We start from the raw sequence: 26,128 nt of genomic DNA, 5'->3' as shown, positions 1-26,128 counted from the left end.
GTCAAAAATAACCACTTTTGATGGATATACAGTGACCATATTTAGATGCCCTTTGTGCTTCCATTACAGCCTGTTCCGTGGATGCCGGCCGTTGCCAGCTCCCTAAATACTCCTTGAATAATTTCAAAAATTGTTGTTCACAGCAGTGTCTTTGATCAATTTACATGGGGAAATAGGGTCAAGGTTGAAAAATGGTGAAGTTATCCTTTAAGTCCGAACTGTGCTGTTTTTACTTGTCACTGGTGGAACAAACTCCCCACTTACATCAGTGCAGCAGACATTCTACACATCTTCAGACTGAAAACCCATCTGTTTAGAGTGCACCTTGGCCCATGTAGCAAGTTCTTTTCCTTTCTTGTCTCTTAATGCAGCATATTTGATATACACTCACCGGCCACTTTAGTAGGTACACCTGTTCAACTGCTTGTTAATGCAAATAGCTAATCAGCAAATCATGTGGCAGCAACTACATGCATTTAGGCATGTAGACATGGTCGAGACAACCTGCTGAAGTTCAAACCGAGCATCAGAATGGGGAAGAGAGGTGATTTAAGTGACTTTGAACGTGGCATGGTTGTTGGTGCCAGGTGGGTTGGTCTGAGTATTTAAGAAACTGCTGATCTACTGGGATTTTCACGCACAAGGGTTTACTCTAGGGTTTACAGTGGATGAAAATATCCAGTGAGCGGCAGTGGTCTGGGTGAAAATGCCTTGATGCCAGAGGCCAGACAAGAAAGGCCAGACTGGTTCAAAATGATAGAAAGGCAACAGTAACTCAAATAACCACTCGTTACAATCAAGGTATGCAATCCAAAACTGGACAATAGAGGATTGGAAAAACGTTGCCTGGTCTGATGAGTCTTGATATCTGCTGCGACATTTAGATGTTAGGATCAGAATTTGGTGTAAACAACATAAAAGCATGGATCGATCCTGCCTTGTGTCAGTGGTCCATGTGGTGGTGTAATAATGTGGAAAATATTTTCTTGGCACACTTTGTGCCCCCTAGTACCAACTTAGCATCGTTTAAATGCCACAGCCTACCTGAGTGTTGTTGCTGACAGTGACTACGTTTACATGCAGTCAATAACCCTTTCATAACCGGAATATTGACCTTAACCCGAATATTGACTGCATGTAAACGTAGTCAGTGTCCATCCCTTTTATGACCACAGTGTACCCATCTTCTGATGGTTACTTCTAGCAGGATAACGCACCATGTCACAAAGCTCAAATCATCTCAAACTGGTTTCTTGAACATGACAATGAGTTCACTGTACTGTACTTGTTCCAACAAATTGTGTGCTATGAAAGGTGCCTATAAATAAAATGTATTAATATTATTTTATTATTAATTCTCTGTAGGAAGGACTCGTTCCTTAGTAGAATTCAAAGGAAGCCTGACATTGGAACAGTCCTTCGGTGGGATTCGATGACATAGCCTCCTTAAAATTCAGCCATTTAAGGATTCTTCCTTAACTTTGAGAAGCACCAACTGTCTCTAAATTGTAATTACTGCCAGAAATCAGTATTTTGCAAATGAAACTGTTGATTTCCTTTTCCAAAACTTTTAACAAGACTCTTCTCATACAGACATCCAGTATCTGTGATGCCCTTAATTAAACTTACTATTGTAACAGGGCTGTCCTTCAAATTCTCTGAAAATCTTTTAAAAATTAAAGTGTTTACAGACCTCTTTACTTCTTCCAAAATCAAACTTACCATAAGACTGTTCTAAAACAACAGAGAAAGCCTTTACTTAAAGCCTTTACTTACACTGTTTTTGTTTGTGATTTCCTGATATGAGGCCTGTTTAAAAACATCATAGTTTTCTGCTGGTAAAATTAGGGCTGATATTTTTTTATTTGGATTAGTTCCATTATCAGTCTGTAAAGACCTATACAACCATTTTCAAATTTGCAGTGGTGAACCATATTAAATATGTTAAATGTTTAAATATGCTCAAAGGTATAGTTTGTACAACTAAACCCCCCAGTGGAGGGAGCTGTGTTCACAGCTGCAGCAATGTATGTACATCAGTTGCCTGTTCACTGTCAGTCATATGTTCTGTACAGCTCCTCACCTTTTCACTTTTTAACATGCGAATAAACTTTAGTACAATGGTAAATGGACCTGCACTGGTATATCACCTTTCAGGTCTTCAAACCGCTCAAAGTGCTTTTACACCAAATGTCACTTTCACCACTTCATACACTGGTGGCTGAACAAGGTACCACCTGCTACTCAGTTTAAACATTCACATGCACTCAAACACCAGCTGTATAGCCACCAGGAGCATTTTGGGGCTCAGTATCTTGCCCAAGGATGCTTCAACATGCGGAGGAACCAGGGATCAAACTACCGATCTTCTGATTGCGGACAACCTGCTCTACCAATGCACCCAAATGGAGCTACATTTGTTTGCAGAGAGCACTTGAACCTTAAACTTTTGTTCTTCAAAGCTGCCCATTTACCAGCTCAGCTATCTGCCTGTACAATGGGCAGTGTCAGAGTGCAGTGAACTGTTTCCCGTGTTATATAAATAATAAAAATAACTGCACAGAATGGTGAAGGTTAGACATCAGGTAATCAAATATGCAAACAGGAATTTGATCTCTGTCTCCTTGCATGAACCTGAGCTTTGACAGACTGTTGTTGTGAAGAAAAGGACTCGCCATATCAGACATCTTCTTCAGGCTCTGCACACCAGCAAGACACAGAAACTCCGGAGCAGTAAGCAGGATGAAGCTACAGCGTGAGCGGTTGTTGTCCCTCACCTAAAATTGAAGTAATTCTGGGGCGTCGGTAGCATAGTGGATGGTGGATAGGGCATCCCATATACAAAGGAGATTCATTGGCACTGCAGCGGACGCAGGTTTGACTCCCGCTTGTGACCCTCTCTGCATGTCATCCCCCCACTCTCTCCCTGTCCATTAAAGGCAAAAGCCCTGGAAAAAAAATCTTTAAAATTGAAGTAATCCTGGATCTTAACCAGCTCAAGATAAACATACTACAGTCTTGACTGATACCACTTCCTAGAACATGGCCCCTGTTGTTCTCACCCTTCTTGTAAGAGGTGGGTTAAAACCCTAACCTGCAAGTAATGTGCCACCCTTTCCCAAATGTATGTGGTCCAGACTGACATTCCAACTGCAGTAGGGTCCAAAGTGTCCTTGTCTGAATGCACAAGAGAGGCTGGCTGACAGTACAGTTCATTTAATTACTCTGACAATAAACACAACCTAAACTGTTTAGCTACAACACAGAAAGGAAACATTAAATGGTATAATGCATGAGTTGGTAATCCATGGTAATACCATGAGAAAAAGACAAGGCACAAGTCTTTAATTTGGAAATGTATTTATTCTGCTACTGACATTTAAACAGAATGTAGAGCACAGCAATCATTCACAGCAGGACCTACACTGAAGGGCAATTATATTACCATTCCTCCCATTCCCTGTCAGGGGTTCTATCATCATTTTTAGTATTGAACTTAATTTAGCACCTATCCAAGTTAAAAGGCAAGCAAGCCAATTAAGTTTCATATTAACAAGAAAAACTACATTCTAAAAGCCAAACAGGAAGCAATGTCAACATGGTCATGTTTTCCACAATCCAAAGCTGTTTGATCTATTTAAAGATTATACAAATACTTCCATATATATAAAATGAAAAGACATAAAACCACACTAAGGGCTGGCAACTTTGCTACTAACAAAGATCTATCAACAGTTTAGGTTCTTCTGAATCTTTGTGCAATGCCCTGTAGATTTTTTTTTATCTTAAGTGGAGCCTACCATTGAAACATAACAAGACCACATCAAACATCACTTGCACGAAGCACAGGAATCCATATTCAAAAGAAAAACTTTCAAGATTAACTTGGCCAAATGAATGCTTTACAATAGAAACAACACAGTCCACCTCTGAATGCAACTACATAGATGAATAAAGGCATACACTTAGCAGTGCTGATCCACATAATAGAAAAGTCTTTTGATTCTATAATCTCTTTCCTCACAAATTCAAATCAAAAAGAGACAGTTGAGAGGGAGCAGCAGCAGAAGCTGGCAGAGCCACTGTCATTAACACTTCTATTCAAGAAGCACATCGGGTAAAAAACTACCTTTTCTAGTACAGAGGACTGAAACCCAATTTTAAGAAATCTACAACTAAAACAGTACACAAATTGACATTTGAGTTTGTGTAATACAGAGCAGAGTGAAGCTGCAGTTACACTGGTGCATGTGAAGCTTAGAAAGGGGAAAAAACAACAGTACACAGGAAACAGCGCACACGTTAGTAAATTTTTGAATGGAGATTATATTAATTATAGAGAAGTTTAGAAACTATCATAATCTTTCTTGTCCTTTTTGCCTTCACCCTCGAAGCTGTCTGTCCCATCACTGGTGTCACGGCGACGCTTGCGGCTGTTGCGGATGTTGAAACGAGGGTTTATCTGTGGCAGGGGGTCCATACCCAAAACTTTATGGATCTGACGGAATGCCAGAAGCCTCAGAGCAAACTGTAAGGAAACAGAGAGAGAACTTTTCAGAACACTGATTCTTGTAGTGAAAGCAGAGCCAACCCATTCTCATTCCCAGGCCATTAAACACCAATGCTTTGTCATGCCTCTCTGCGTCTTGATAGTGACACACAGGGCACCCTTTAGAAAATCTATGCGACACACAGCTGAATCACATTGCAATATGTGGTTTATTTTGTCAAACAGTTGTAGTTAGGTTTAGGCAACAAAACTACTTGACTGAGTTTAGAAAAAAAGACCATGTTTTCAGTTAAAGTAAGTATGTTCATAAATACATCACAAGTGTAAATACATAAGTTTCATAATATTACATTTAACAACTAGGGCTGTAATCAACCAAGAAAATCTTGGTTGACTAACAATGTTGCTAACTGCGAGCTGTATGTCTGATACAGTCTTGGGCAGCACTGGGGCTCCGCAGGGGACAGTACTGGCGCCATTCCTGTTCACCCTGTACACGTCAGACTTTCAGCACCACTCTGAGTCCTGCAATGTCCAGAAGTACTCAGATGACACTGTGATCATGGTGTGTATCCGGAGTGATGGGAAAGGCGAGTATAGGGAGCTGGTGAGGACCTTCACTCACTGGAGTAGCAGGAACCACCTTGTGCTGAACACCTCCAAGACCAAGGAGATGGTCATACACCTCCGTAGGTCAAAGTCCACTCCACTCTCGCTGGTCAGCATCGTAGTCTGCTGGGGAGGAAGCCTGACGAAGAGCAACAGGAAACTGCTGGATAAGCTCATCCGGAAAGCTGCCTCAGTGCTGGGCAGGAGCCTGGACTCGGTGGAGACTATGACCGAGAGATGCCTGAGGAGCAAGGTGCAGTGCATGCTTGTGTTTACCATCCCCTGCACTGCATCTTCGCTAGACAAAAAAGCAGCCGCAGCCACCGTCTCCTGTCGCTGCGGTGCACGACTGAGAGGTTCAGGATGCCATCCATCCCGACACCCATCAGACTCTTTAACGCCTCCAGTTGGGGCAGGAAGCAAATAGCTCATTCCCCTACTCCATCTGCACACCGTCCTGCATTTTTGCACTCTACTTTTTTTTTTTTTTTTTTTTAAATTGTGTACACTGTTTACATGTAGATTCTTTTTATTCTTATTTTACTTTACTTTATTTTTTTATATTTATATTACTCATTTATACCCTGGTTTTTATTTAACCTACCTGTACTTGTACTTTGTATGTGCATTAGCCACTGGACACATCAATTTCCCTACAGGCATGAATTATGTCTGTATGTCTGTATGTCTGTATGTCTGTATGTATGTATCTATGTATCTATCTATCTATCTATCTATCTATCTATCTATCTAATCGACCAGAGTGTGACAGCCCTAAAAACAACAATAACATTTGGTTTCACGTTGGACATGAACTGCGGTCTTTTGTGTGAAAACATTCTGTTTGACACATTCACCTCCCCTCCCTCCTGCCCTTTGCCGACTTTCTCGCACTTTATACTACATCAGTTGCTGTCAGCATCAAGTACTGCCACGTCTGGGCTTACAGTAGGGTTACGCCGGGTTCACACTGGATGCAGAAGCACCACACAGTGTGCCAATTTTCTGTGAAGAGCTGCTCACTACTCTGCTGCCCATGTGGACCGGCTGGGCTGTTCTCTTGGGACGCACCACAGCCCGGAGCTCCACAGCCAGCTCGATCTGAAGCGACAGTTTCAGCATCTGGTGTATGTTTCCCATGAGCCACCAGTAAATCTGGCAGAAAACCCACTGATAACCTATTATGAATATTACAAAGGCTATATTACTTATGATGTAAAGGATCTGATTATGATGAATGATACAATACACATCCCATGCCATATTTGTCATATTAATGAGTGCGAGAGATGAGGTGCCCCACACACACACACACACACACACACACAAATATTTAAATATATTTAATATTTAAAAAAACCCGCTCTATTGTCTCAATGTGTGAAACGCTTAAGTTCTTTAATGTACCTGTGGATTCAGTGCATTCATCATCACATAAGAAGTTTAGATTTACCGGTTGTATTCAGAACAGTGTCCTATTTTAATTGTCTCATTTCTTTATGTCTCAATCAGCTTGATAGTTTGTGTAATTCAAGAGATTGTACCTGGGCACTCGAGGTAATGTCCTCTCTCTGTTGCTCTCCCATAGATGTTAGAGTATCAACAGGCTTCTTTTCACAAGGATCTACCAAACCTGGTCCACCTGTAAAAAAAAAAAACAGCAACAACAAAAAGCATTAATTGATTTTTATTTCATCATTTTATGAAGATGGATCACACATTTGTCAAGTTAGGACATTTTATCTGTACAGTACATATTACACTAAAACATTTGTCACTGCATCCTCAATTTCAGACATTTCATAAAAGGATAACTTTTGTACAGACAATATTTTGTTGTTGTGTGTAAGTGACTAATGTATACGATAGTTTTTTAAAAAAAAAAAAATTGGTTCAGTATTCAACGATACAGTAGGCAGAGTCAAAACAGGCTGCAGTGTAACCACTCAAGCCTGTTAGCACCATCACTTTATGTCCACTAAAAGTGGGTTTATTTTGGTCACTGACAGTCTCAGATTGTTATTAGTAGTGTCTGACAACATTATGGAAAGGATCCCTGCAGTGATTGACCTTTGTGTTTGAGTGTTAGACCCTTTTTGTTTAATCAGAAACTGCCCTGAAATCACAATGGCCAAACCTAACAGACCACTTAAATGACAAAAGCCATCTTGGTTCTTCTTTTCAGACACTGATAATAACAATCTCAGCCTGTCAGTGGAAATAACAAACACTTGTACTGGACGTAAATTGACGACTGAGTGTGCCCAGAGTGGTTTCACTGCAGCCTGTCAAGCAGAGATCTCTGCTTGACAAAGGTCTGAGGACCGAAACTTTGCTGTTAATAAAGTACTTTGCAAGTTAAAGGACAGTTTGCGGGCACCTTTTTTCTTTTTGTCTGGACTCTATGCTCCTACCCACCTGTCCACAAAAGTTTTTCAAGGTGTGCATCAGCCTTTACAAATAAGAAACAATAAATTGTGGAAACAATAAAGCCCCCACAAAATGGGCATGTTAAGTCCTGTGTGACTTATCCTGGCTTCATGCAAGTAGGAAAAAACTCTGCAAAGCGCTAGGCTAATTTATACAATGTGAAATGTCATAGGCTTATGCTAATAACATTAGCATGTTGTATTTGTGGAAAAATGTGTTAAGTGAAGTCAGTTGTTTTGTTAGTGAACCTTGTGAGGTGTAATTGAGCTGAATTTTGAAACGTTACCTTTGTTGAGTGTTGCTGTTGTAGCTGGCTTCATGTGAGTAGAGGGAAAGACAGCTTGCCACAAGGCTCATTTATACAATGTAAAATGCAATAGGCCTGTGCCAATAATGTTTGCATGTTGTTTATATGGGGAAAATGTGTCCAACAAAAGACAAGTGTTTTGTTTATGAATCCTGCAAGTTAAGATGAAGCTGATCTGTGTACTTGTGTTTGATACTGTTGCTATTAAGTCATGTTTAATGAGTGTTTTGAATCAATAAAACTTTTTATCACTTGAAAGAAACCACACTGCTGACCAGTGCACTGACATGCAGCAAAGGGCCACAGGCTGAACCTGGGCTGCTGCGGCAACAGCCTTATACATGGGGCGCCTGCTCTACCACTAAGACACTGACGCCCTTCATCCAGTTTATTTTTCAATGCCTGTACATTGGCTAGCAGAATGCTAATTTAACTGGTGCCCATCTTCTCCATCTTTTCCTCAATGTTAACTGATGTTTACATTTTAAAACTTTCCTCTGCTACTAAAACTCGCAAGCCAGGTCAGTTACAGACTGGTGAGTTGATTTTCTGATATGATGTGTTGTGGTAGGCTACAGGTGATTCCACTCCTCCTCAATTTTTTTTTATTTTTTTATTTTTTTTTTAAACCTAACCCTTATGTGTTTGTGTGAGACTCAGCCATTAATTTAATACCAGATATTATTAGAATATTAGAACTTAGTGTATATGCTATTTCCCACAAAAACTGGTATTCATAAAGGCTTAAAAGGTTCTGCACTAAGCTGGTTTAAATCTTATTTATCTGATCGTTTTCAATTTGTTGACGTTCGCAATGAACCATCCTTACGTACTAAAGTTTGTTTTGGAGTTCCGCAAGGTTCTGTGCTCGGACCAATCCTGTTTACTCTATATATGCTTCCTTTAGGTAACATCATTAGAAATCACTCTATAAATTTCCATTGTTATGCAGATGATACTCAGTTGTATTTATCAATGAAGCCAGAAGAAAGCAATCAATTAACTAAACTCCATAATTGCCTTAAAGACATAAAAACTTGGATGAGCACCAATTTCCTGATGTTAAATTCAGACAAAACTGAAGTTATTGTTCTTGGCCCCAAACAACTCAGAGACTCTTTATCTGATGACATAGTTTCTCTAGATGGCATTGCTCTGGCCCTGCCACTACCGTAAGAAACCTCGGAGTAACATTTGATCAAGATTTGTCTTTTAATTCTCATTTAAAGCAAACCTCACGGACTGCATTTTTTCATCTGCGTAATATTGCGAAAATTAGGCCTATCCTGACCCGAAAAGATGCAGAAAAATTGGTCCACGCTTTTGTTACCTCAAGGCTGGATTACTGTAACTCTCTATTATCAGGTAGCTCTAGTAAGTCCTTAAAAACTCTCCAGCTAATTCAGAATGCAGCAGCACGTGTACTAACAGGAACTAAGAAACGCAATCATACCTCTCCTGTTTTAGCTTCTCTGCACTGGCTCCCTGTAAAATCCAGAATTGAATTTAAAATCCTACTGTTAACTTATAAAGCTCTAAATGGTCAAGCTCCGTCATATCTTAGAGAGCTCATAGTGCCATATTATCCCACCAGAACACTGCGCTCTGAGAACGCAGGGTTACTCGTGGTCCCTAAAGTCTCCAAAAGTAGATCAGGAGCCAGAGCCTTTAGCTATCAGGCTCCTCTCCTCTTGTGGAATCATCTTCCTGTTACGGTCCGGGAGGCAGACACCGTCTCCACATTTAAGACTAGACTTAAGACTTTCCTCTTTGATAAAGCTTATAGTTAGGGCTGGCTAAGGCTTGTCCTGTACCAGCCCTTAGTTAGGCTGACTTAGGCCTAGTCTGCCGGAGGACCCCTCTATAATACACCGGTCTCTCTCTCTCTCTCTCTCTCTCTCTCTCTCTCTCTCTCTCTCTGTGTGTCATATGGATTACTGTTAATTTATTATGCTGATCTGTTCTGTACGAAATCTATTGCACGTCTGTCCGTCCTGGAAGAGGGATCCCTCCTCAGTTGCTCTTCCTGAGGTTTCTACCGTTTTTTTTCCCTGTTAAAGGGTTTTTTTGGGGGGAGTTTTTCCTTATCCGCTGTGAGGGTCTTAAGGACAGAGGGATGTCGTATGCTGTAAAGCCCTGTGAGGCAAATTGTGATTTGTGATATTGGGCTCTATAAATAAAATTGATTGATTGATTGATTGATTGATTGATAAAAGCAAAATATGCAATTAGCAGGTGCGCACGTAACACATACTTCAACCAGCGGTGAATATACTTTTCTAAAGCTGACTGCAGGAAACAGAATTCAGGCTGCCAGTGGAGACTTAACAGGCTGACCTTTAACAGTTTCCGTTTTTCCAGTTTTTGTGCTAAGCTAAGATAACATGTTCAGGCTGTACCATCATACTGAAATAGTTAGACCAAAAAAAAAAAAAAAAAAAAAACCCCAAACTATTTCTGTCTCACAGGATTGTATGGAACAGGATGCTAGGCGGACTGAGTTTATTGCAAAAAGACGGACAGTCAGATAATTCAAGTGAATGTTTGTACAGTGGGTGTAAATGTAAAGAACTGTCCCCCTTCTCAGTGCAAAGGAAAATAAAGATAAAATATCCTACCTGGAAGTAAAATCCCAGAAGAAATACATTCAAAGACGCGTCTTAGTGCATCACCAGGGCTGAGGGGGGCAGAGGCGCTACTGATGGCCTTCTCAACTAGCAGCTCCATGGCCTGAATAGATGAACAGTGAAGATGGCTTAGATGCCTGGCAAATGCATGCAATCTCTGCTGGCATTACAACAGTCAGTTTTTTAAAGCTGAAATACACTATATTTACAGTAGTGGTCTCTTTGCAAAAAAATATCCAAAACATGTCTGCATGGGTGTGAAAATGATTCTGCTAAAAACTGCTCTTAGATCGGTATTGCCTGATAAAACATTAAAAACTGATCATGGTGGTTGAGTTGTCCTGCAGCTCCTGCCAGCTGCACATTGGCTGCAGCAGTTCCAACATGAATTATGGGTGTTATAGTTTTTAAATTGTGTACAGCAGTGGCGATGAAGTAGATGAAGAGAGCACAAGTTGCAGCCGCGAGGACAGGGAAAGCGCAGGCAGCCATGAGGAGGAGTGATTTGCACATTACAGTGCAGCCTCTTGTTCTAACTGTTCAAAACTGTTCTACAAACTTGTTCTACAAACTGAGACGCATGTAACGAATGTACCAGGCATCTTTTATTTTGTTAGCTTTTATTTTTTATTGAGTTTAAACATTGATCACTTCCATAAAATAAAATGAGAAATTGGAAAAAGAGAAAATGATTGAAAAAAATGTTAAAATTAAATTAGGGAACTGATGACAGATGTATTTTCTCTGTGTTTTCACATCTATTGCTGCTTTAATTTGCAGCTACGCTTTTAATAAACATGACATGTATTGACAGTGAAGAGAGAGCTGCTGAAGGAGAAAGATAACAATCACAGGCCAGCGCCTAACAGCCAACAGCGACAAGTGGCTCAACCTCACGCACCTCATCCCTCTCCTCGCATCACTGTGCCGCTAACAGCTGCTAACAACGGCGCTGACCTGCGATTGCATTACCTTTCTCCTTCAGCAGCTCTCTCCACCTCGGAAAGGCTACCCTGATGTTGACCCTCATTTTCTGAATTCACTGGTCACGTTGCCTTTTTGATTCCCTTTTGCGCTTTCTTGGCGACGAGGATTCCGTCTCCCGTGATGCTGCACATGCATGATCCTGCAGTATGCTCAAAGAGTGGGACTTTGTTATGCTGCAATAGTGCCGGGGTAGTAGCAGCGCCGCTAACAGCTGTTAGCCTCTGTCAGTGTCGCAGTGATGCGAGGAGAGGGATGAAGTGTGTAAGGTTGAGCCACTTGTCAGTTGTCAAAAGGCAAGACGTGATTAGTTTGTTTCAATTTACACCCGCCCCAACAGTCTTACGTTGTAAACACAGCCAGCATGGTGAGGAGGGGGTTTGTCAACTCTGTGTAAGAGCCTGAATGAACACTCCCTGAAGTATCGGATGACATGGTTTCATCAATGTTATCATAACTTTTTGGTACACAGCAGCTACTGTTGTTGCAATATGTGTTTGAAACAGTGAGGCGCTAGAGTGCACTATCTGTTTGAATGCAATATATGATTTCAGTGTTAGATGTGAGAAATTCCTACACACTGTGGCTTTAAATCCAAACGCAAGCAGTATGGAATCACCCCACCAGGGTCAGTTTGTAGTCTGACGAGAAGTAGATACTCGTGGTATAAGTTCAAGTTCTTTCTGCATCTTTTATGTTTGAGGTCTCTGAAAAGGCTTCTGTGCAAGTTCATGTTTTCAGAAAGAACCACAAAAATATTTGGTGCTAAATTCCTAACATTGTAACAAGTGTCATGCAGGCTGTCTTTGGTAGTTAATTTAAAACTGTGGTCCTAGATTGAACTTTGGTGAAAAGATGTCACATTTCATCAACTCATTCTTTTTTAGAGCTAGCACAAAGTCACACAGTGCTTAGAGGCCTTTTCATGTTTCATTAGCATGTTTCAATAGCACACTTACCCATCCTGGGAAGGGCAGCCAAGTAGGAACTCGCTGACAGAGATCCCTCAGGATTCGGATGATGATCACACAGGACTGAAGTCCATTGGCTCTAGCCTTGTGATGCAATAAAGTTAGGTTTATGGAGTGACAAGAGTGACAAGAAATGGACCAAACAAGTGAATCAGTTCTGTCATAGAGGTCCAAACACTACTGTGCATAATGGAAGCTTGAGTATGGTTTGAGGTGTATATGAGCCTTAAGAGCTTGCAATCAGCTGCCATTCCCAGTAGTCTTGTACCTCACAGTTAGTAAGGGAGTTCAAAGTTTGCAAGATGCACAAGAAATGAGAACTTGTCATCTTCTAAACCCTGACCCCAGGTTTATCCAGGAATCTCACAAATGGGTACTTAAGAGTACAAGAGTCCACCTGAGAGGAGAGTATAGGGACTGAAAGAGCAGAGGAAATCTGCTTTACTTTGCCTGTGCTTTTGCTCAGGTAGCAGAATCACAGCTAAGCTAATCAGATATTCCTTTTTCTCTCAATCCCTATTCTACAAAATATATAGAATAAAAACAATACAAACGTTGAACATGAAAGCACTTCTTGAATGCATAACTTTGTGCTTATTGTGCAGCCTTATGGAATCACATGTAACTACAATGCAGTACTTGGAAAATTGAAAGGGAATACAAGGATGCCAGTTCTTTGCTAGAGCACGTTTTTTTTCATATGAGTGCTTCAAATGAACTTAGATTTATAATTAACAAAGAGATATTAACCAGATCTTTGTTGTAATATCTGGCATCCTTGAATATTTTTTTTTGCTTTAATAATAATAGTTTTTCTCATTACTATATAATAAAAACCAAATGTGTAAACACAAATAAATGAATAAACAAATAAATAATGCATCTCATAAGGCTACAGTAAGAAAGTAAAATGATGTTCCGAACCTGGAACCACTTAGCGTGGCGCAGAGCAGCCAGAGCGTCAAGGCATTTTTGCCTGTCCAAGACGTCCGCTGGGTCTTTCACCATACCCGAGGTTACATCTAAAAATGGATTTGAAGTGTCAAAATGGTGATGAGGAATGGGTGTTTGACCAGGTCAGCGAGGCTGGCAAAGAACAAACACATTGCCACACATACCAATGTCTAGTTCCATGACAACCTACAATTGGTTGCTTTTTTTGTTCTTTTAAAAAAGGTTACAGACACTAAAAATCTGACTACACAAACCACCACATTGTCAAAGGAAGTGGATGGCTACAGATTGACAGTGTACTACATGTTAAGTCATTATATTCTGTAAAAGGGGGTATGAATTTACTGACTCAACATTGACGACAAATAGGCTGATGTGTTTAGAAAGCACCACTGTAGTTAAATGACATGGGATTAGGCTCACAAATGTTTTGAAGCCAATACCATTTTATCAGGTAAAGATGTTGTAAAGCTTACCATTACCTTGGTAAGTACCATGGCAGTTTTTAATTTTAGTAGATTTTCTTCACTCATCACAGGTACAGGGGAGGGATTCCATGGCTAATGATTATTAGCATGAACTTGGTGCAGAGAGAAACAAAGGGCCAACGACAAATATGGAGTGACCTGATAAAAAAAGTGGCATGGCAATAGTAGGTGTGGCAAAGTTTTTGGAATGTGAGAGAACCTTGGTCAAAAATCCTTCCGAAGCAGTTGGGCCCTATTAAACCTCTGATGGGAGACAATGTAATCAATTTTTATATCATATATATATATATATATATATATATATATATATATATATATATATATATATATATATATATGAATAAAACTAAAGGGGGTCACTGAGCTGGACTTGTACATATTACTTTGAATATAAAGAGAAGGAAGCAATGAGTGCTGAAGAGGAGGAAAAAACCAAAGGGGGTTAGGATATCACTGCATGCATACCTAACATCAGTAGGTTGGAATAAGACCCCAACAATCATTGCATACCAAATGTTGTACTCTGGTCCAACCAAAGATTCCTCTGTCATAGCCTTCTGGACCTGAACTTTTAACAATACTCCCCCAAGAATTATTAGAAATAATTGGATTTCAAAACAACTTTCATGGTTCATGGTTCATCTTCATCTCTATATTGTCAATTAATTCAGAAGACAAAATGCTCCATCTTCAAATTATTTGTCCTAATATTTCAGCAAAATCAAAAAGACAAAAGCTTGTCAAAAAATTACAGTTTTTGAGTCCTATGTGTGTAAAGGAGAATGTCAATCAACTCAGGGGAGCACCTCAGAACAGGGGACCTCAGCATGGTGAGCTGTATTTCACCAGTACACAAAAGGAAGATTTGTTTCCTGTGGGAAAGTAACATCCAATTTCCTCTGCCAAATCTTGATTTGAGAAGGGGTTTAAAGATTCAAACACCTTTGCACAATTAATTCCAAATCAAATTTGAGGAACAAAAGTGCCTCCTGTTATCTATTTGGTCATATTCAGCAGGAATTGTCTTTTTTGTCTCGTCATATTAAAGGAAATTTGGAGAAAATATATTGTAATTCATGTCTCCCATTGATTATAGCCAACAATAAAATGGAAACAGAATCCCCTGGAACACAGGAAACAAAATAGACTCTCAGCTGGGATTAACTAGACTTAACACAATGCAAAACACTGGTCATGCTTTGTTTAAAGAATAAAGATAGCATTTGAGAGGTAAGAGCAAAAAGCCTAAGGGCAATACTGCTGGCACTTGCCTTTTTCATCTTGTTTTCATTTGAAGTGATCTGCCCACATAATTAGAAAGAGCATTCATTGAAAAATATATCAGTAATCAGTTGGGGCTCTTCTGGGGGCTCCCAGTAAAAGCAGATTATCAAAATATAATGTTTAATTTGAAAAGAAAAAAATCCATTCTAATGGTTTCAGTAGTTCAAACAATGATGGTATTTAAAATAAAATGTTTGCAGCTTGTGCACAACAAACCCTGAAGTAAAGAAACTACTTTGCAAATATGGGAGCTTTGGGTTCCTTGGTTGACCCGTCATTTTGGATTCCTGAAGTCCAGATAAATCATACATGAAAAGCAGGTCTGATTTAGAGCCCAACAAAAAAATGTTTATGGAGTGCCAGCAGGACAGCGCTCTTTAGGTTGTCAACAAACATACTGAAACTGATTTTACAGAGATAGCAGAAAGACAAAAAAAGGAGGTGCAATGTGAAAGGCTGTGATGGGTTTCCCAACCTCCATCCCGGCCATTTTCCTCTCTGATGACAGGTGAAGTCAGCGTGATTGTCACTTGCATCTTTGGCTCGGTACAGGATGTCAGAATAATAGCTGCCTCCTGGATAGATCCACTGACCTCATATTTTTCTGGTGTTACCATCTGAAAGAAATGGCGTAAATGCGCAGAACATTTCAAAATCCACTGTACATACAACTAGCTGACAGTTATTTCTCCAAATAACAGTTAGGGGTAGTGTTGTCACGATACCAAAATCTTTGTTTCGGTACCAATACCAATATGAATTTCAATACTCTTCGGTACTTTTCCTAAGGAAAAGTCCTTTTGGCTACAAACCTTTAGAACAATAAATAGTAGGGGTGTAACGGTACCAAAAAATCGTGGTTTGGTAAGTACCTCGCTACGGACGTCATGGTTTGGTTGATCAAATGTTTCACTAAGTTGGTGTTGTCTTGTGTTGTCTCCCTTTGCGAGGCAGACTTTCTCTTGCGCCAGCTGCGAATGTTGATACAGGTGTTGTCATACACACCACTTGTGCAATCTGTGCTCCAATAGGAACAAGAAATGTGTTTGTGTGCATAATTGAGTAAAATAAATTAACTAAATTAATGAAATGAATCAATTTCAAAGTACCAGTATTTTCCAAATGCAGTATAGTACCGTTTGGAATACTCTAGTACTGCGGTACTATTTTAGTATCGTATACCGTGCAACACTAGTTAGGGGGCATACAGAGTTAATGTCATCTATACTACTCAGTGGCCACTTTAATAGGTACAGTTGTTAGTACATGTAGACTGCCAAGTCTTTGTAATGTAAAAGGATGCTCACTGGAATCACGGTTTCCACTAACTGTTGTAACAAAACAGGCTTTATGTAGGGTTTATGCAATAAGGTAATGTGGTAAGGATGCAAATCTGTGATTTTGTCGTGGTTCCTATTTTTTGTTGTGTAAATAAATCAGCAGTCATTGATTGTGTGTATAAACTGTTTCAATTGTTTTAAATATCTTGCACAAGTATGCTATTAACCAGATTGGAACATACACACATGTAAATGGTGAATGGACCTGCACTTGTAAAACCCATTTTTAGTCTTCCAAACATTCAAAGCACTTTAACACTACAAATTGCATTCATCCATTCACACACACATTCACGCACTGGCAGCTGAGGCTACCATACAAGGTGCCACCTGCTACTTAGTTTTTAGACATTCACACACTGATGGAACAGCCATCAGGAGCAGTTTGGGGTTTAGTATCTTGCCCAAGGATACTTGGTATGCAGACTGGAGGAGCCGAGGATTGAACTGCTGATCTTACGATTAGCAAACAACCTGCTCTATCTGTATTGCTTCATCAGTAGTGAAAAGAGGTTAAGGATTATAACTCAAAGTAGTGTGTGTCAGTTTACACAGCCTCCACAGCAAACTTTGATTAAGTTGAACACACACATACCATATGAAAAACTATGTGCTCTCTAACTACAGAACCTGGCATCTCACTGCACCATCTCTTCAACTGCTAATGCTTAAAAAGTTTAAAAACCTTCAGGCAACAACATCAAACATGATGCACTGGGTGAAAATGCATTTTCAGGTTTCCTACCTTGACTTGGTCTTATTTCTACTTAAAAGTAATCTCTGGTATGCGTGTAATGCAAGTGTGTGGTGTGGGTTACAGTTACTGTCAAACTATTCTACTGCACCACACTTACCTTAAATTTTTAATATATAATATATAATAATATCTGACCCAGTGCTATCTGAAAATGCCAATAAAATGTTAATCATAAAAAGAAAATATCTGACCAAGTAAATTACTGTGACAGAAGTGTTCTCATTATTTTTCACATCAGATTATTCAACTAAAAAGGGTAAATGTGTCTTAGAAAGCACGAGGCAGGCACCTATTGAAGTGGCCACTGAAGAAATTAATTGTGGTGTTACATTTGTAAAGACAGTACTGTTAGTTGTTTGGGGAGGTGCTCCACAATGCGGGTGAGGAGGCCCTTGGTGGGCTTCTCACAGCAGAGCAGGACTAGGTTGACATTCTTGTCCCCACGAAGCAGCAAGCCTTTGGCCAGCACTCCAACCCTCATCACTCCCTTCAGGGCTCTAGACAGTTGTACAAGAAGCAACACAATCAACAATTAAATGTTATTATGAGAAGCAAAATACATCCAAACACCAAATTTTGTTTCAATTAACAATGTATATTATAACTTGAAAGAGGGAAAGAGATACTTAAGTAGAAACACACTCACACTAATGTGTTTGGAGGAAAAGAAGAAGAGCCATACAACCTGCACTTCTGCAGTTAGCTATATTTATCCAACTTCATGTCTGATCTAATCTACACAATGCAGGGACAGGGGTGCAGGACTCTGTTTTAGAGCAAAGCTTTTGTTTGAAATGTATCTTTATGCAAAGGAAGGCTAATCATTTAACCAACCTTACTGCATTCAATAGACAATCTCAAAAGTACAGGCAGCCCACATGTAAACTCCACCACTATGGGATTAATAAAGTCTTACTTTATTCTTATCAGATGACACACCTGTCTTTAGAGGGCTCTTTCTCCTCTTTGTCCTCGTCCTTGGCCTTGTCCTGGTCTGTAATTATGTCCGAGACCAGTTTGAGGGCACGTTCTGTGATGGACACGATCTTCTGGATAGACTGGAGCTCATCTTCTGAGGGGTAGATGGCTGCATGCTTGGTCATTACATAGCGGTCATCTGAAGAATCAGGCCGACGTGGAGGCTGAAAGATACCAAAGTTCCAAACAGCAAGACTACTTTAAATGGACATGTTTTGATAATGACATCACACTCCAGTGTCTTGTTGAGATTAAGTGCATAAAACCTAAACGCAAACAGCTGTAACAAAGACACACATTTACACACAAACAAAGACAGCCTACAGGAATTTATGTTTGAGTAGCCAGGAAAGCCACTGTGTTTTGTTGCTTTGATGGAGAAATACCTGTCACTGCTTTTTATCTCAATCTAAGCAGACGAAAAAACACCAATCATCTATTTTAAGTTAATGATGTAACTTTAGCTAGCTTGTAGTACAGCTCAAAGGATCTTGCAGTTTTCAATAAAAATGCAAAGGACTGTGTAAAGAAATGGGAAACTGTCATATAACCAACCAGCTTCAAAGACACGAAAAGAAGAAGAAGCTAGCTTGCATGTGTTTGTATCCTATTTTGCTTACTTTTTTCTAGCTATTTTGTCAATTGCTACCTAATCATGCTGTGTGTATGTACAAACACTTCCTGTAGATTGTGATATTTGGTATTACAGGCAGAAGATATCTTATTAATGTATCAACACCTTGTTTCCTACGCCGTGTAGAGCTTGAAATATTTTGTTCTTTTTGTGATGCATGTCTTTGGAGAATGTGGGTTTGAATCTGTGTTCCTTGCCTTTGTGGAGGTTGTTTTATGTCAGACTAAAACCTAATTAAACCAACCCAGAGAAAAGGTTCAACGGCCTCTAAACACGATAAGATTCACATGCATTATGTCAGGGTGTCTACAGGTAGAGACCTTTTTCTAATACAATTCTTAACAGAATTTAGGACTAATTTTTAGAATAGTCTTTTTCTTATTCATGCAGTGCAGGTAGTAGTATACAATAGTATATATGTAGTCGTGTGCAGAAGAGGCTTTTATGCAGGAATATGGTCATGAGAGTGAGACAGATTAATCTACATTTTGTCAACAGGTAAGTGTAGGTAAAAAGACAGTATTAGGTAGGCATGTGCCATATCATCTAATTCACAATAATACCAGTTTAATTCTTAACATCATATGAAAAATTTATATTGTGATACTCGTGATACTTCGACTTGTTGACATATCGACGTCATACTGTTACCCAGGGCACCAACAAGCATGGCTGAAAGCGAAATCATTACCGACTCCGCGGTGGTTCCAAAAAGAGGAGCAGCTTCAGTAGTGTAGAATAAACCGTGGCATCGTTAGGCCTGGGCGTCCTGAATATTTTAAGAACAGCCCCAGACTTCTCAGACTCTTTTAGCGACTTCCCGCTCAGAGGGAACTTATTCAGCGGCTCCTCTGGCAGCACCACAGCATCTCTCCCTCTCCTCTCTCGCCATGAACACACAGGAGTCAAGTGATTTTGCTCAACAAAAACTACATGTATCAATAGTTATTGTACCATAACAGCCTGTCATGGGTTACAGTGGGATGATTGGAGGAGAAATGGCAAAGCATACAGGTCCAGGTGGGGTAAAAACCCCCCCCCCCCCCCCAAAAAAAACCCAACTCAATCATTTTTGCTAAAGGAGAAGGAAATTGCCAATTAAATTATATAGAAAGATCCCAGGGTATTTTTTTTGTATTTGGAAACTGTTTAATTTGTGGTAGATTTTATTTAGTTGTACTATTAACACTGCATACAGAATTTGAATCTCACTGAATTACTGTTGCTGTTTTTGTTCGAGTTTTATTGAATATTTGAAGGCAAACTGTCAGGTTAACATGTAAAACTATATCACTTATTTTGTTGCAATTCTAATTTTTAAATTAGGAATACTTTTTTTTATTCATTAATTTGTCATACCGTCAAGAATATCGTTATCCCAAAAATACCCTGAAATATTGTGATGTTATATTAAGGCCATATTGCCCCCCCCCCATTAGGGTTCAGTGGAAGGTTTTAAGATATGAGAGAGCTTAACTTATTTTGACAAAAAAAAATTGAAAGATGGATCAATGAAATGAGATAAAATGCATGTGGCATTTAAGAACTCACAAACTGAATTTAAGACATTTTCAGTCTTTTAAAAAGGACCTGCAGATGCCCCATATGCTTCTCAAAACTCTAGGCCTACTTGTGTGTGATGAAAAATAAAGGCCTGATACAGAAACAGGATTTCTGTTCTCTACATAAGACAAAACGCACCTTTATGATGTATGGCGTGCTTCTGTGATGCTACTACTGAATCAATTTTTTTGGTGGTAAATCTTACGTACAGTGTCCTCTCCCATTCGTGTAAGTAGATGGATTTAACAAAGCTAAAGAGGGGGAAAGCAAACTCTTCTGACAATGATGTGGTCTGTGGGTATTAACAGAGTAGTAAAGTAATAGATTGTAGTGTCACCAGGGAGCAACTATTACCAACTCCAGTAAGTAAAATGTAAAGTATTACTAACTTATGGTCTCAGCAATTTACTGAGCCACACTGCGTAGGCACAATCATGAGACCTTACCACAGGACCCTGGGGCTGCAAGCCAGGCATCCCAGGCCGGACTCCTAGTAGACCAGGAGGGCCCATAGGCCCCTGTGGATACCCTCCATCTGGTATACGGCGTCGGTCATCCCAGTGATGCTGCTCCTCTTCCATACGTCTCCAGTACATGTCTTCTTCATAACGCCTGAACATAAAACCACAGCTGGTATTTTCTTTTGGCTTTAACGTTTAATTTGACAGGATAGCTTCAGAGTGATGCCTTCTGCCTTGTAGGGAACCTCCTGCATTCATTATATGCCATCAATTATGCAGTTCTGTCCTTTCATTTTTTTATCCATCTGAACATAACCAGAATCAGAATCCTGTTTATTACCAAGTAGGTTTTTACATACAAGAAATTTGCTATGGTGTTTCGGTACATAACATTAACATAGTAAGAAACAATAGCCCCGTTTCCACCAAACATTTTCGGTATGGTGCCTTTGGAACCGAAAGTACCCAAATAACAAGACTGCACGCCAACATTTACAGAACAAAATAGCTCAAAACAAAACAGGCTGCAGTGAGAGTCTCTCTCCATGGGATATATAAAAATACCAGGTTTGTGCATTTAGTCCTTCTCAGGCAAGCTCAGGGGTATAGCGTTGAGTTGGCCGAACGCTATGCAACCCTTTTCTTTTCTCCGAGTGAGGATTAGAATATATGCAGTTTACATAACCCGTCCGAAATTAATACATATAAACGCTTGAAGATCCACTTATTGCTAAAAGTGTATGTAAAAACCAAAGTAATGGTCCAAGTTGTAATATAGAATGTTTAAGGTGTGTTGATTGAGTCACGTCGTCAGCTCGTGCATTGAGTAACATTACGAGTTAATGTTCCACCTTAAAAATCCAGCAGTCGGCCCACTGAATGAAGTTATTTTTTCTCCAACTCCGGCTGCTGCAAGAGGCAGCAAAACATCCTTTCACTGCATATTTATAGTTTATTAATTAAACTCTCCACGATATGAACAGTGGCTTCTCCCTGATAACCAGCCACAACTCAGCCCTGAGCAGAATGACCGTCCGCTATTAACCAATCAACGGACTGTAGTTTTCACAGCTCCACTTTTTAGTACCAGATCTTTGTGCTAGGTACCTCTTAGGAACGGTTCCATCTGTACTATCCACAACTTTTCGCAGTAGAAACGCACCAAACTGAAGTGTACCGTAGCGTACCGTACTGCTTGATGGAAATGGGGTTAACGAAGCCTTGAAGTTGTTCTGAGCCTTACTGATACTGAAACTGATAACTGAACTTTAATAACCACAGTAGTCTCCCTCCAAAGTATTCCTGCATCAGAGGCAGGCAATAGCCCAAGATAGTGTGAATACATCTCTATTTACATACTGTATCTCTCCTCAACAACCATTAATAAGAAATGACTATAATCATACCGCATCTCCATTCTCCAGCGCTCCTCCTCCTCTCTCCTTCTCCAGTACTCTTCTTTCTGCATCTGCTTTCTCATCTTCTCTTCCTGGATCTTTCTTGCTCGGATGCTTGGCTTGACCTCCACCTGCAGATCTGGGTTCACCTTTTTCTACAAAACAAACCATTAAAAAAGCTCTTATTGTGTAATAAAGAAATAAGAAAACTCCATTCAGAGATATAGTGGAATTGCTGTCAGTTATCACAAGGGTAGTCATTAATAAAAGGGAAAATGTTGATTTAATTATACTGCAGGCTCCAATATTTATCAAGTATCTCAGTCATCTCTAGACATTTAGCATAAAGTTTGACTAGGACTTTCACCTGGGCAGCTGAGGCTTAGGAGGTATAGCGGATCATCCACTGACCAGAGGACCAGCTGTTCAATCTCCAGCTCCTCCGGCATGCATGTGGAAGCATCCCTGGGCAAGATACCGAACCCCAAATTGCTCCCGATGGCTGTTCCATCAGTGTGTGTGTGCGTTAAAAACTGACAAGCAGGTGGCAGCTTTTAAGACAGCCAAGGCCACAGTGTATGAATGCTGTTGTGAGTGGGTGAATGCCACTTGCAATGTAAAACACGCTTTGTCCGGTCGAAAGACTAGAAAGGTGCTATACAACTACAGGTCCGTCTCACCTTAGAGTAAAAGAACAGAATAGTTTAACCCTTAGGGCCTTTTTTGGGGTATTTTTACTGCCTTTACTTTTAAGCTCATATCACAGTCATTATAAAGGCTGCATACACAAGCTGTATCTTGTTTTTTATTTTTTCCCGGAACAATCTGGGCTATCCAGATTTGCCATCATTACATGTCCTATGTACCTGTATTTAATATTATTTTTTATATCAATGAAGAAAAAAATCTGTGTTCCTAAATTCTTATATTTTTACATGTATCTCACCATAGCAAGTTGGAAGTAGACATATTCTGCCACATATGAAGAGGGGAGACTCTCTGGAATCTGGTAATATAAGAACCATGATGGTGGGACATTCTGTCACTTCACAGTTGTCCAAAACATGTGGTTAGTGATGAACGATTGCAGAGAAAATCCATAGAGAAGAACAGGTGTGAATTTGGATGCACTTCGTGTCATTCGGGCCCACAGGGTGAAGAAGTCTGCTTTAAAAATAATGACAGCCAGGCAGACGTCTTTGATCCAGTACTGAATCAGCATCGTCAGTATGCCTGACATATATATATATTTTATAAGGCCTTTAGAGCAGATGTGTAGGTTCTTAACTAAATCAGTATTTGAGGAGATGTCTGCTCTCCTGGAACGTGATGCATCTGAGCCTCAGGTGCACCCTGAGACCTTGGTAGTACACAAGTTTTCCATGCCACCTTTGAAGAACCCAATACAATTTTTTTTCCAAGCTTTTGTCACTTCACAAAAGTAAAATAGAAACCATTATGTGTGCAAGTGTGACCTATGACTAATGACTTACTGCAACAGGTCAGTTAAGCGCCGCAGCCCTCAAGCACCATTTCTATGTTAAAAAAGAGTAATCACTTCACCAAGGCCTGAAATATAGGACCAAATATGCAACATTCTCATAATGCTACAGGAACACTTTACCCACATTCATTTTCACAAAAAAACCCTTAGTACTTAGTCTGGCTTTGAAGAGACCATAGAGGAGTTTCACTTTCAGTTTTAAATAGTAAATGCATGTGTTTTGGAAAGTGCTGATAAACAATTGGATAAATGAAACTTGGATTTTACTGCACGAGTTGTGTGAGAGTTTGTAAATGAATATTTTGTAATATTTCTGCTGTTTTTCCGTGGAGGCATGTCAGAAAAACGTTTTCTTAATGAATTCAAAGTAACATGGCATGACAAACTGATATAGAAACGTTCATTTTGTGGTATTGCTTTATTTTTCTGCTTTGGGAAACCTGATGAATGGAATGTAGTGTGTAATAAAATCCTGTGTAGCAGTAGGAGACATGTCAGCTACAAACCTTGTATTGCAGACGATGTCTGCGACCTTTTAGATGCATTTCCTTTGCATTTGGATCGTTGAAACTACATTCACACAGCTTACAGTGGAAGCGGATTACTTTGCCTTCATCGTTTCGAACCTAGAAAGGAGTTCCATGTATTACACTCAAGATTTAAATGCATTTCTGCTCAGTAAGTGTAGGTCGACTCTAGCCCATGTATTGGTCTGTCAATACTTACCTCCTCAACATAGTCATGACCAACCGGCTGGACGTCATTTTGCAGTGCAGCCAAGGCCGATGTGGACAGGGCACCTGAAACTTCAGTCTTGGTGTCATGAGACATCGCAGGCTTAGAAGTCTCCACTTTAGCCTCTTCCATCTTCACTGTGGTCTGTAATTTAATTCCACCTGCACAAATTACAGTGTTGTTTTACCAAAGACCATTTACAGAGCTACTGTTAAACCTTTGTCTAAATATATCTACATAGAAATGTAATGTGACAAAGTTGGTAATGAGGCTCTGTGAGGAGTAATTCACATGGAAGGATTTCGTTCTGTGGTTGTCACAATTGTTAATATGGCTGACAGCATGATAGCATGATAACCAGCATAAACAGTTTTATAACCAACAACTAATATCTTTTAACACTTTTGGGATTTATCAAATGGCTTTACAAGAGGACTTGTTTTCTTACCCAGAATAACTAGAATATGGAGACTTAAAAAAATGCCATTAGAGAATAAATAGTACAAAAAACATTGTACTGATACTCAAATCATCTAAGCATGTCATTTAGATCACTGAGCACATCTGTAAACATTTTTTTCCTGTTTCCTCTCAAACATTTATAGAATTTGCATGTTTGTTCAATTTGATATACTTTTATTAATCCCCCTGAGGGGAAATTCAATTTTCCCACTCTTGCTGTCAATTACAAACAGGTCCGAACACACACATGCACAAACAGGACCTATACATGCCCTAAGTGGAGAGATGTCAGGGGCTGCCTTGGTCAAGTGCCATACACACACACACACACACACACACACACACACACACATATATATATACATATATACATACATACATACATACATACACACACTTACTTCTGATTCGAGCTGTCCCAAATACCAGATTTTTATCAGCATCGAAGCTTCGGTAAGAATTATCTACGATTATTTGAAGCTTTGACGGGAGTGGAGGGGGGTTTGGACTTTTTCTTACATTTGTTTAAGTCGATGCACCTAAAATTATTTCACAATTGGCCAATCTGATAACCTGCAGGTCACAGTAACATTAGCCATAATAGCTAGAAAAAAAAGGAACAATTTGCAAGACGGCTAAGCTGTTAAAGATAGTTTTCAGGAGATTTGCAAAGCTCTTTGCAGATCTGTGGTATACAAGTTTCCTTTGGTTTATCTGGTGGCACTCCATTTTTTTTTGGGGGGGGGGGGGGGGTTGTCCATCTTGGTCAATTTTCAAACTATTCCAGATGCTTGACTTTTTTGACATCTTGCCATCATATCTGTACGCCTGTACACATATATGACACCTTGTGCACTTTGTCATGCTACTCATAGACAGCCACAATAAAATCAGTAACTTATTTCCACCAAAACATTTTAAGTTTAAGCCAAGTGCTGCACCTTCGGTGTGTGCTTACTAACCAACAAAATTGATCTTGGGGGTGTTGCCTTTTTTTCCAGCTGAGGCAGAGTTGGCAGCAGAGAGGTTGTTGGCTACTGGGTTCTTGACACCTGCCATACCACTGCTGACTATGTTGACAGGTTTCAGGTAGGGGGGGGTGGAGCTGGTAGCAGGGGAGGAGGAGGCAGCCC

The 26,128-nt window shown here is 39.8% G+C and overlaps 1 protein-coding gene across 2 annotated transcripts in view; it reads right to left on the bottom strand.

Annotated features, from left to right (window-relative positions):
* Positions 1 to 3,343: 3,343 nt before the first annotated feature.
* Positions 3,344 to 26,128, bottom strand: part of zfr (zinc finger RNA binding protein) — a 69,639-nt gene continuing 46,854 nt past the window's right edge. The window contains exons 8-20 of one of the 2 annotated variants that reach the window (XM_049578765.1): positions 25,958 to 26,128; positions 24,525 to 24,694; positions 24,305 to 24,424; positions 22,304 to 22,449; positions 20,883 to 21,048; positions 18,201 to 18,403; positions 17,608 to 17,758; positions 15,640 to 15,781; positions 13,363 to 13,460; positions 12,427 to 12,522; positions 10,475 to 10,586; positions 6,664 to 6,761; positions 3,344 to 4,528 (exon numbers count right to left, since the gene is read on the bottom strand). The exon at positions 25,958 to 26,128 is cut by the window's right edge and continues 148 nt beyond it. In XM_049578765.1, coding sequence (XP_049434722.1) covers positions 4,346 to 4,528; positions 6,664 to 6,761; positions 10,475 to 10,586; positions 12,427 to 12,522; positions 13,363 to 13,460; positions 15,640 to 15,781; positions 17,608 to 17,758; positions 18,201 to 18,403; positions 20,883 to 21,048; positions 22,304 to 22,449; positions 24,305 to 24,424; positions 24,525 to 24,694; positions 25,958 to 26,128 — 1,856 coding nt within the window. In that variant the 3' untranslated portion in view covers positions 3,344 to 4,345. Of the gene's footprint in view, positions 4,529 to 6,663; positions 6,762 to 10,474; positions 10,587 to 12,426; positions 12,523 to 13,362; positions 13,461 to 15,639; positions 15,782 to 17,607; positions 17,759 to 18,200; positions 18,404 to 20,882; positions 21,049 to 22,303; positions 22,450 to 24,304; positions 24,425 to 24,524; positions 24,695 to 25,957 lie in introns of those variants that run through there. The other variant, XR_007449516.1, reaches the window with a different exon arrangement.

This window comes from Epinephelus fuscoguttatus, linkage group LG6 (genome assembly GCF_011397635.1).
Source record: "Epinephelus fuscoguttatus linkage group LG6, E.fuscoguttatus.final_Chr_v1".
Classification (NCBI taxonomy): Eukaryota; Metazoa; Chordata; class Actinopteri; order Perciformes; family Serranidae; genus Epinephelus; species Epinephelus fuscoguttatus.
The sequence above is the reverse complement of the archived record's forward strand: the minus strand, read 5'-3'. Positions and strand labels throughout refer to the sequence as shown.